General features: G+C 38.9%; 2 protein-coding genes across 2 annotated transcripts; one reads left to right on the top strand and one right to left on the bottom strand.

Annotated features, from left to right (window-relative positions):
- Nucleotides 1-1,355: 1,355 nt before the first annotated feature.
- FIBIN (fin bud initiation factor homolog) lies at nt 1,356-10,543 on the bottom strand. The gene is made up of 2 exons (XM_049780965.1): nt 10,537-10,543; nt 1,356-2,085 (listed from the first exon to the last, which is right to left on the bottom strand). The coding sequence occupies exon 2, from the start codon at nt 2,014-2,016 to the stop codon at nt 1,381-1,383; it is 636 nt and encodes a 211-aa protein (XP_049636922.1). The 5' UTR covers nt 2,017-2,085; nt 10,537-10,543; the 3' UTR covers nt 1,356-1,380.
- Nucleotides 9,788-10,384, top strand: LOC126018874 (desumoylating isopeptidase 1-like). Its single transcript, XM_049780968.1, has one exon. It carries the CDS (start codon nt 9,837-9,839, stop codon nt 10,341-10,343), a length of 507 nt encoding a protein of 168 aa, XP_049636925.1. The 5' UTR covers nt 9,788-9,836; the 3' UTR covers nt 10,344-10,384.
- Nucleotides 10,544-12,254: the final 1,711 nt, after the last annotated feature.

The raw sequence follows: 12,254 nt of genomic DNA, 5'->3' as shown, positions 1-12,254 counted from the left end.
TTTATAAGAATGGTATAACAGTTTTCTTATAAATGTGAGATTAAAAGAATGGCTCAATATTTAGGAGAAAATGAGGAATAGTGTTTATTTCCCCCAATAAAAATATGTCTATATCTATGTGTGGAAGCAAATAATACTTAAAGTGTGGTGAGGGTGATGGTTGGCTGGGAAAACACCTGAAATCAAGAACTCTTCTACCTTTTTAAATCTTTCATTAGATAATATCAACCTGGTTTTAACACCAGTTTATACATTATAGAATGTGTAATTTCATTAATGAAATTTTTAGACAGACTTGCAGTGATCAAGTTCTGGCTCAGTCTAGCTCATGCTAAGTAACTGGCATAAATTCCATCCTTTCATTTGACATTGGATCCTCTTTGCACTCTAAAAGTTACAAGTTATATAAATTAGAAAATAAACCAGTATAATACAGGAACATATTTATTGGCAGAATAATAAACCTTCATTAAGACATCAATAGAATTAGAATTTCCTTCTATTTGAAGTACAATTATTTACCATATGCAAACATAAGCAAAAACCTCAAATGAAAAAAAAATACATTGCAACCTATATCAAGGCATGTTGGTGTGTGTTAAACCTACTTTTTTTCGCAGAAGACTACAGACTGATGGCACAGGCATACAATTAGAGACATTGCAAGTGAGCATATAAACTGGAATCTGTGGAAGTGCCACCACATAAGTGGCACTCTGAAATGTTTATCCACTAGCTGAAACACACAGAGGCTCCTCTGACATCTCCCTTCAAAAGATGATTTTGCACATAGTTTCTAGACAAAACTCTTTAACCGAAACAAAATGTTTAAAAACAAAAACTCAGAGACCTTGGTTAATAAATAAGAGAGAAAAGGAGAACAGGGCAATTTTCATCCTCTGGCAGGCATGCAGAGCAGTCCCTGAGCGCTCATGTGACAAACTGGCAGCTTTGACAATTTCAGAGCCCAGAGAGATGACTGAAGGCACAAGGAACGTCTGCATTTTGCTTTAGGGGACATTCCCATCATTACAGGGAACCGTTATCAGTCCCCACTGCATAAACTCTGCTCTTCTAGGTGCTGTTGAAACATGTGTCTCAGAGTTACCAAGTCCTCTCGGAAAGACAGGATGCAAGGCTTAAATTTGTTCTCTTCAGGTGACAAATCAATCGCAATGATACAAATGATGTTCAAACACCAAACACAACCCTCCCTCCCCCTCTTTTTCCAAACAACTCAGTTCTTCTTTCTAAAGATGACTTCAGAGAATTCTCCCGTGGCAAATCTGAATATGTCCAGGAAGAGTAACCCCTTCTTCTGTCTCCCTTCCTTTCCATTGGGGGAATGGGAGCTGGTTGGGATGGTCTCTGCCTTTGCACCTAAACTTTCAGATAATCATTCTTCAGTCTTCCGAGCCGGGTCCCATGACTCCTGATGGTGAGGGCCAATAGCTCATATTTGTCCCTCAGGCCCACAGAGATGTCGAGCGTTTCCTTCAACAGAGACCTGGTATGGACTAGCATCCCCAAGAAGTCTTCGTTGAGTCGGCTGTCCTGCCGGCTGTCCTGTTCCTGGCCCTGCTTGAACTTGCTTTCCAGCTCGGTGAGGGACTTGTCCGAGTTGGAGTAGGCATCCCCTATCTGGTGCGACTCCCGCCGCAGGTATTTGCCATAGCTCTCCTCCCCGTCCAGGTCGTAGGAGATGCTCTTACTGATGCCCTCCAGGACGCGCCCGGCATCCTCCACCTGGCGGCCCAGGACCGTGAACTCCTCCCGCAGGGTGAGGCTCAACAGACTGCTGGCCTGGCTGTCCTCCCCCTGGGAGCAGCGCCGCCGGTCACTCACCCTGAACAGCAGCTGACATTTCTCTGGATCGTCATTCTCCTCATAGTCCCCGTCGGGCACGAAGTAGTGGTGTAGAGTGCCATTGGACATCTCTGGGTACAGGGGACCGTCGAAGTAGCCCTGACACAGGTGGTAGAAGAAAGCCATCCAGAGAAACTTTAGCAACACCATCCTGGAGATGCCGGCTGGCCCCCGGAACCCTGAAAAAAGACTGAGTCCAGGCTCAAGAAAGGGGATCTCCTTGGAATCAGGGACTCCCAGAGACCGCGTCAGCCCTAGTTACTGTCGGCTTGCTGCACCTCGGCTCCTCCTCCGCAGCTGGATTCATGAGGCTGCATGCAACACCCAGGGTCCGGTAGCAAGGCTTGCAGCGCAGTGTTTGCTCTGCCTGCACTTGGTATGCGTTGAGCAGGGTGGCTAGAACTAAAGTGGCTTTTTTTTTTTTTCTTCTTTCCCTGCAGGATCCCAGTGCGCCGGGGCAAGAGGAAGCCCCTCCTCCAGGGGTCTGACTGCAAACTGGCTGGTTTGAACCCGGCTCACACTCTCAGGTTTCCCCTCTTCACTGGGGAGATGCAACCTGTAGTCAGAGAAGCTCTGGCCTCCAGATATTTCAGCTCCCGGACCTAGTGGGAATGCGGAGCTTTTTTTTTTTTTTTTTTTTTTTAACCCCATTGGCTAATTGATATCCCAAGGATTTCTTCAGTTCTCAGATTACAGCTGATTTCGTCACTTGGAAGCCTGGGGAGAAATTTGGAAGGAAAACTCTCCCCAGGTCTCCGTTATTAAAGGTACAGGATCCCCCTTTTTAATGATTGGAAAAGAGCCTTCAATCTGCAATTTTAGCTTGAAGAAGATTGGGAAGAGAATACAGATAATTCCTACAATGGAAAGATCGGTTTGCTTTTAACACATTGGGAAGAAGGGTCAAGGTTATATCTTACTGTTATATATGTTTATTTTTTTTATCATTTACAAGTTTGTGACTTTGCAGGTTGATTTAAAGGAGATGGCAATTTTCTTTACAAATAATTAAAATGTATAGAAAAAGTTACTTTAGAAGCAATAGGGGTAAAAAAAAAAAGCCTGACTAAATACAAGGTTTGCTAGTAGGAATAAGACCAGATACCAATAAACTTAATTTTGTCAGTTTAGTAAGCAAATGAATGAAGGTAATTTAACAGAAATTTTATTTATGGAAATTGCTAAGCTTCTTTTTTTTTTTTTTTTTTTTGGTTTTTGGGCCACACCCGGTAACGCTCAGGGGTTACTCCTGGCTATGTGCTCAGAAGTTGCTCCTGGCTTGGGGGACCATATGGGACACCGGGGGATCGAACCGCGGTCCGTCCAAGGCTAGCGCAAGCAAGGCAGGCGCACCTTACCTTTAGCGCCACCGCCCGGCCCTGCTAAGCTTCTTTATTGCAATGTTAACTTACACCTTTAGAGAAATTACTTTAGAGAAATTACTCCTTTTGGAATTTGTTTGTTTGGGGGGGCCACACCTGGTGACACTCAGGGATTACTCCTTTCTATGTGCTCAGAAAACACTCCTGGCTTGGGAATCAGCGGTCCATCCTGGGTCAGTACTGTGCAAGGCAAACTCACTACCTCAGCGCTACTGTTCCTGCTCCTTCTTTTGGAATTCTCAAGAGTTTTAGAAGAGTTTAAGGCTTGCAATGCTATACTCATTTTCTATGTGAGGAAGCCAAGGAACATAATGTTTAGTAAATGTTAAATTTGCAGTTGAACCTGCACTAATTAAGTCTCTAGATCTTATAAATTTCACTTAGCAAAGGAGCATTTTTCCCTACCATGCCATTTTTAGCTTCTGCTTTATTAATTAAATAGCAAATGCCCTTCAGGCTATTACATCACATTCGTACAATAGATGTTTATTGAGGATTTCCTATATGCCAAAGGAACATGAGAAATAGTGAGGCTCATTATTTCCAGAACTTACACATGGGGAAATAGAGAGAGAAAATGACTATAAAACAAACAAAGTGATTGTGCAGAAAAACACAGGGAGAGGCTATAAAGCAGAAAGTCTTTTTAGTTTCATGGTTATATTCTCTACCTTCATGAAAGCATAACTGAAACACTCATGTATTTTGCCTGTGTTGATATTTATTTACTTCTCTGTCTCAGAGGGATTGGTGTCATTCAGAAGGAAACAGTGTCATGCAATCGGGGACTGTCACACTTTTCACCACCTTCACTGATATAAGCCACCCAGATTGCTGGACAGACAATAAGTCTGGTTAAATAACTGAACATTTTGTTGATGCTGTGTCCCAGAGGATAGAGTTGTTCAGGCTTGCTGACTCAACTTTTATTCTTTTATCCAGATATATAGTATAATGAAAATATAGAGGAACTTTTTTTTTTTAAGTTTTTCTGCCAACTAACAGCAATAGCTTATATTCATTGTATTCCAGCTTCTACAACTCACACCACTAAAGAAAATGAACTGTTGGATCCTACAACCATATTGCTTCATTCCTTCTGCCTTGAGACATTTACAAATGACCACAGATGGATCTAAATTAGCCATTTGGCCAAAGATGGGAGTGGAATTTTCTTATTCACTACATTTCTTGCACAATCATTCTCTGATTTACAACCAAGTTTAATTTAGAAAATTTATATTAATATTTTTCTACTACTTGTTTTCTCCTATGCTTAGGACACAATATAAAACTGCTACAGATGCAAACATGTGCAACAGAAAGTATTAGCCTGAAAATTAAACTCAGGTATATAAACATGAAGTCCTAATAGTAATAGATAGAAGTATCTGTCCTCTACTCCCAGCCCATTAATTACCTCATCTAAAGTTGCAAACCCCATGCTACATTTCAGGAAGAAATCATTTTGGTGCAAATTACTAAGAGCACATTTTAATCAGATTAAAAGCTAAGGATCAATTTACAAAGTCTAGATTAGCATTTTTGCTTAGACCTGTTCCAGAACATAGTTATTCTCTCAGAATTCTTTGGTTCTATCAACAACATAAATTTTTGTTTATTCTTGGGCAGTCTTTTCCTCTCATGATGGATAACTGTATCTTAGGTGGATGAAAACTATTTTGCCTAGTATTAACTATAATAGTGGGTTAGATTTCTAAATAGTTTAATGCAAGTTTTTCAGGTTAGTTTCAGTATACACATGATATCTGAGTTATAACTTCAATTTGTTATTAAGTCATGTTGACAGTAGTCCAAAGTTTGAGATAATTCCCTGAACTTAGGAAGAAATAAGGGCAAGATTATATAGCTGAATACAAGATTTCATGAGAACGTTTTTGCTGTACAATATATGTTCCTGTTTATGAAGAAGACAGCATGGAAATTGATTCTGGGAATGTAACTACATACAGTTCTCCTAGCCCATACTTTTGTCTTCACTACTCCCATAATATAATAGTGCATTGATAAATGCTTAGCAGCTGGCTCTAGGGATATATAAAAGTCTCCTTTATAGAATTTTTTTCAGTTCCAAGATTAAATGCTCTAACTATTACTAACGTTACTGAATGTAGAGTAGGAATATATGCAATTACACATTTATATATGACATTTTTATTATACAGATACATTCTACATAGATAACTATAAGTTACAGAAAGTATCCCTATGTAATGAATAAGTTAAGCACAAATCCATTTTGATTTGATCTTTTGTGCATAGTGTTAAAGAGATATATGAGTTCCTTTTTATGCTTTAAGATGACCAGTTCTCTCAGCACTACAAGTTGAAGATGATTTCTTTGCTTCAAATCATACTTCTTGCTCCTTTCTAAAAGACTAATTAATTATATACTTGAGGATTTGTCTCAGTATTTTCTATTGATTTGAGGGTCACCTTTATTTCAGCAACCATCCTGTTATAATTGGTACCTCTTTATAGAACAATTTGAAGTTGGGGAAAGTGATACTCCCATCTTCTTCCCAAGGATAGCTTTAGCTATTTGTGGAGGTTGATTGTTCCATATAAATTTCAAAACCATTTGATCTATTTCTTTGAAATAAGTCATGGGTACCTTTATGGGGTTGCACTAAATCTGTACAATGCTTTGGGGTGTATTCCATCTTAAGGATATTACTACTCCAAATCCATGAACAGGGCATATCTTTCCCTTTTATTGTGTCTGTTTTCATTTTTTGAAGTAATTTTTGTAATTTTCTTTGTATTTGTTTTTTACCTTCTTATTTAAATTGACTGTATATTTGATTTTCTGAGGCACACTCTTGAATGGAACCGAGTTTCTAAACATCTCTTTCATTATTTGTATAGAGAGAGTCTTGGTATGGATTTTTTGTGTATTAATTTTGTAGCCTTAAACTTTACTATATAAATCTATTGTTTCTAGAAGATATTTTGTAGAGCCTTTAGAAATATATATATATTTATATTTATATAGTATCAGATTATTTGCAAATAGAGTTTAACTTTTGCTTTTCTCTGTTGATGCCCCTGATATATTTTTCTTGCCTAATTACTATGGCAAATATTTTCAGCACTATTTAAATAGAAGTGGTGAGAGTGGGCAATCTTTATTTGTGACAGATCTTAGGGAAAACACTTTTAGGTTTTTCTAACTCAATATAATGTTTGTTGTGGGCTTCTGGTAAAGGCTTTTACTATACTAATAAAGTTTTCTTTGATTTCCATCTCATAGTTTTTTAATCATAAATGGATGCAAAAATTATAAAATATTTCCCTGCATCTATTGATAGAATCAGACACTTTTTATTATTTTCTGTTATTGATATGGTGTATTATGTTGATTGATTTGTTAATGATAAACCATCCCTGCATCCCTGAGAAAAATCCTATTTGGTTATATCATATGTTTTTTGGATGCATTGCTAGATTCTATTTGCTAGTAAATTGTTCAGGAACTTTGCATCCGTGTTCATCAACAATATCAGCCTTGAACTTTTTTTTTTTATTTTGAAGTGATTGCTTTTGGTATCACGGTGATGTTATCTCACAGAAACTGGAAGTATTTTTGTTTCTTTAATTTACTGGAAGAGCTTGAAAAGGATTAGCAGTGGGTCCTCTTTAGGCTCTAAAAGAATTCATTAGTAAATCTATCTAGGACCAGGCTTTTGTTTTGGAAAAGGCTTTTGATTACCATTTCAATTTCATCAATAGTGACAAGTCATTTCAGGTATTCCTGAAAGATATGATTTCCTGTGGTTGAAACTTAGAAGGTGAAGAAGGCTTCGAAAATGTATTTACTTCTTCTAGTTTTACTCATTTTGTTGAATAAGACTCTCAGAGTAATCACTGATTATTCTTTAAATTTCTGCCGTGAACCTTGTGACATCTTTTATTTCTGATTTGTTTATTAGGGTTCTTTCTATAAGTCTTGTTAATGGTTTGTCAATCATGTTTATTTTTTTTTCAAAGAACCAATTCTTGCTTACATTTATTATTTTTGATTGTATTTTATGTGAGATTTCCAATTCAATAATTCTTTTTTGTTTTATTATTTTCTTTTTTCTTCCTGGTTTTGATTTATTTTGTTCATCATTTTATGCTGTCCTGCTATTTATGTGGGGCCTTTTTTCCTTTTTAATAAATGCTTGCAAAACTGTCAATTTTCTTCTTCATAACACTTTTGCTGTGACCAACATGTTCTGTTAGTTAGCATAATTACTCTTGTTTGTTTCCAGGAAATCTTTTGAGTTCCTCTTTAATTTCCTCTTGAACCCACTGGTTGTTCAGTAGTTAGGTGTTTAATTTCCAGGTGTTAAAGATTTTTCTCTGTTTCTGTTTGTAATTCATTTCAATTTTCAGTGCATCATGGTCTGAGAAGATAATTTATGCAATTTTTATCCTCTTAATTTTATGGAGCTATGTTTTGTGGCACTATGTGTGATCATTGAGATCCCTGTGCTCTAGAGAAGATTGTGTATTTTGAGGGGTGAAAAGCTCTCTATATACCAACTAATCCCCTCCTTTCCATTTCTTCCTTTAAAGCCATTATATACTCTGAGTTTTAGCTTGGTTGATTTATTAAGAAGTAACAGAGTAGTCTACAACTACTATTGTGTTGCTATTGACGTCCTTTTATATCTATTAAGTATTTTTTTTAAATTTATTTAAACACCTTAATTACATACATGATTGTGTTTGGGTTTCAGTCATGTAAAGAACACCACCCATATTTTTTAAGTATTTTAAGTATCTATTAAGTATGTTTTAAGTATTTTTCTGTCCCTCATTGGGTGCATATATGTTCAGAAATGTGACTTCTTCTAAATGAACATATCCCTTTATTATTAAGAAATGACACTCTGTCTCTTAAAACCTTTTGAAGATTAAAATATATGTCATTTGACATTAGTATGGCCACCAAACCCTTTTTTATTTTATTTATTTTATAAGTATCTCTAAATACCATGATTGCAAACATGTTTGTGGTTGGGTTTTAGTAACACCTGCCCCTTCTTTTGAGAATGATATGGAGGTATGGAACTGAATAATGAACTCACATGGTGGCATCTATGGGATGTGTTTCAACTTTGCTTAATTTAAACAATTTTCAGGGTACTTTAAAATCTTGTTTCAGTGGCAGTTTTCCAGGTAAAGTGAGAACCAGAAATTTAGACTGGTACTTAGAACATAACAACCTATATAATTTCTGAAGCTCTGATATTTCCTTTGTGTCAAGGGTTATTGTAATTTCCTGTTTCTGATTATGTTATAAATAATAGAACTTGATAAAAGTCTAGTGTGTATGAAATGTAAAAAGAGCTAGGTGCATTTGGTGCCACTGAACATCCTAGAAATCTGAAGAATACAATGGGACATTCTCAATCAGAACACTTCAAAAATCTGCCAGGGTAAATCCTTTGACCACATCAAAAAAGGGGAAAAATAGTGGAGTAACTTGGATCTAAATAGGGGCCAGGAATGGGAGAATAAAGGGATGGTGGTGGATGAGAACACTATCTTTAGGTTTTTATCAACTAACAAGTAACCAGTAACTTTTCTAGAACAACACGTTTTAATAGAAGGTTGAAAATATAGTGGAGATAAATATAGTAAAAAGAAATGTAATTTGATTGTTTAAAAAAAAGCTAGTAAAGAGGAAGGGAGACAAAAGGGGGAATGTAGAATACATTTTGGTTATCTTGGCTCATTAAGTCAGTATAGTGTTTATTGTAATTAATTATAAGAAAATTGTCTAGTAACTAGAAGACAATTATTTAATAAGAACAATTGCAAAAGTGGCTATCATCATACAAAGGCAATAAAGCATATCTCTGAGGACAAAATTGAGATTTGACAAGAAATCATAACATGGAGAGTCTGATCAATTCTTCAAGCATTTCTCTATAATTCGACTAGACTGTATTATGACTTAGCACCAAGTATTATTAAAATGCTAACACTAAATTCAAGTTTATAGGTCAAGATGCCTTATTAATCATTACTATGTGATAACTATACCATTCACAATATGAAACCTAATATTTTGCTGTTATAGTGAAAGAGGATTGTGTGAAATCTTGAGCTACACTTAAGATCACCGACCAAGCAGTACCATGTGTCTCTTTTGTACATTGATTGATGGCAAGTTTCATAAACCTGATTCAAAGAGTACAGAGAGAGGGAGAATGTAGTCATCATATTCTTAGCCCATGGAAAATTAGATATGGAGGAGCACTAAATGCTTCTAACTATATTTTCCTTGATCAAAATAAAAAACCTACAAACATTCCTGATCTAGTCAAATAGGAAATAAAGATGTAAGTTATAAACTAAATAAATGCACATACTTATGTATGTGTTTATATATGGTTAATAAAGATATTTAACAATAATACAAATTATTTAAATTTTAATCAGGATAGACACAAAGCTTCTTTTGTTTGTTTTTGCTTTGGTTTATTAAAAAAAAAAAAGGCGAGGAGCGCTGGGGCGCCCGGCTCCGTGGCTCCGTGTTCCCGCGCCCCCTCGTTCTCCCGGCCGGTCCCGATGGAGCCGCCGCACCTCTACCCCGTGAGGCTCTACGTGTACGACCTGTCCAAGGGCCTGGCCCGGCGCCTCAGCCCCATCATGCTGGGGAAACAACTGGAAGGCATCTGGCACACCTCCATAGTTGTGCATAAGGATGAGTTCTTCTATGGCGCCAGTGGTATCTCCAGCTGTTCCCCGGGAGGGATGATGCTTGGGCCCCCGGACCGTGTGGTTGATGTGGGGAGCACTGAAGTCACAGAGGAGATCTTTCTGGAGTACTTGTCCTCCATGAGGGAGTCTGAGTTCCGAGGGGAGGCCTACAAACTCCTTGACCACAACTGCAACACCTTCAGCAACGAAGTGGCCCAGTTCCTGACTGGGCGGAAGATCCCTTCCTACATCACCGACCTTCCCTCTGAAATCCTCTCCACGCCCTTCGGACAGGCCCTGCAGCACATGCTGAACAACACCCAGATCCAGATTCCCGGCACCAGCACCCTAGACCGGCCCAATGGTCAGAAATAACAGGACAGCCCTGACCGCTTGCATCTCCAGGGCTTTTCCTTTTTAAAAGTTTTTGTTTTGTTAAAAAAAAAAAAAAGTAAAATAAAATCAACTTTATATACAAAGTTGAACTGAAACCAAGGATCATGGAAAGAGGTGAGAATTATTGGAAACTTGGAAAAGGCTGGGCAACAGCCAATACCACATTCTGAACGTGGGAAGTCAGGGACAGGGGTCTGGTTTCTTCCTGCAAGCCTGATAGGCACAGCCCCATAGCATAGTGTACCAGCCTGCCAGCCTGCTTCAGTCCTTTGGGGGCCAGAGAGGCCATCCTCCAAGATTCTGCTCCTGACACTGGCAGGATGTGCCTTCAAGAAGAAGGGCTCTTACCCTTGCCAGAGCGTTCATCTTTTTCTTTAGTTTCTTGGCATCAGACCTTCTGCCTTTTCCTCCTCCTGTCTTATTCTAAACTGGAAGAGGACAGGAGAAAGCAGAAAACTAAAGGGTCTTTAGGTAGAGGGCAAAATGACATTCGAGGGGTGGGAAGACGTTGTATTTAGGGGACCAGAACTGGGCTTCCTCATTGGCCCATCCCACATAGCACACACACACACACACACACACACACACACACACACACACACACACACACACACACACACACACACACACGACAGCCTGAACTCCCCCTAGACTGGATAGGTCAGTCATCCCTGCCTCTTGCTCCCAATCCTGCTGACAGCTTTTTTTTCTGGGACTGAAGGGCTGCAAATTCTGCAGGGTCCATTGCTAATCACCCAGGCTGGCAGTTCTTGCAGCGGTTCTCAGTTGCTAGATGCTGGCTCTTCTTACTCTACACAACTGTGAGCCTTTTGATCATCCGCTGTATCTCAGCTGCAGTAGATTTAGGAGCCTCTGGAACTCCTGTCCAACTGTTGCAGCTGGCTCGTCTGGCATTCTGCCATTTGGACCATCTCCTCAGGCTCGGCCACCCTGGTGTGCAGCTCTAGACACAATTTTTTTGACTGATAAATATAGTATATAACCAAGTCAGGAGGCGGAGGCAAAGGCTGAGGGTTTGGTTGTGTTAGAATCCGGGGTTTAAGGATGAGGCCATACAATTGGAGTAAAGCGAAATAAAACTTTATTCCATCAGTCAGAAGCCCCCAAACTGACAGGTCACAAGCCAGTTTTTTTTTATAAGGAGGGGGTGAGGAGGTTCTAGCTTCTGATGATCTGTAAGAGGATTGCCTGTTATAAAAGACACCTCCCTACTAGCTCCCTTGCGTTCTTTCCAGATAGGCTACCTGGTATAGCAAGGTAGCCTCGGGCCGTGCTAATGGAAATTTTGGCTTGAGAAAGAGAAGCCTAACATGTGATCCTTTACAAAATGGCATCCCTTCGTGTTCAGAAACTAGGGCCCCACAGGTGAATAAGAGAAGTGGAGGTAAGTGTCAGAATCTTAAGGAAGTGTGAAAGGTCAAGAACATAAAGAAGGAGCCAAGGTGGTGGCACAGCGGTAGGGCGTTTGCCTTGCAAGTGGCTGACCTAGGACAGACTGAGGTTAGGTTCGCAGGTGTCCTATATGGTCCTCTAAGCCAGGTGCGATTTCTGAGTGCATAGCCAGGAGTAACCCCTGAGCATCACCAGGTGTGGCCCCAAATAGATAAATAAATAAATTTAAATAAAAAAAATTTAAAAAGAACATAAAGAGGCTTCAGGAAATGGGCAGATGAGATGGGGACTGGAACATGATATATCATAGATGAGTACAGGTCAACTTTGTTGAGGAGATTATAATGATAGAGTTACTAGAAGTTCGATACATGGAAAGAAATAAGAACTGACAGTTAAATACTTACCGAAGAGATGCAGTCACTAAAAATTAATGTAGGCAAGACCAGAGAAGGGTGCTGCAGAGAAATTGCATGA

The sequence above is a fragment of the Suncus etruscus genome, chromosome 9, assembly GCF_024139225.1.
Source record: "Suncus etruscus isolate mSunEtr1 chromosome 9, mSunEtr1.pri.cur, whole genome shotgun sequence".
In the NCBI taxonomy this organism is placed as follows: Eukaryota; Metazoa; Chordata; class Mammalia; order Eulipotyphla; family Soricidae; genus Suncus; species Suncus etruscus.
This window is presented reverse-complemented; position numbering and strand designations above follow the sequence as displayed.

What these genes read in the sequence shown, in the direction of transcription:
- FIBIN (XM_049780965.1), bottom strand. Translation starts at nt 2,016, where the DNA reads ATGGTGTTGCTAAAGTTTCTCTGGATGGCTTTCTTCTACCACCTGTGT.
- LOC126018874 (XM_049780968.1), top strand. Translation starts at nt 9,837, where the DNA reads ATGGAGCCGCCGCACCTCTACCCCGTGAGGCTCTACGTGTACGACCTG.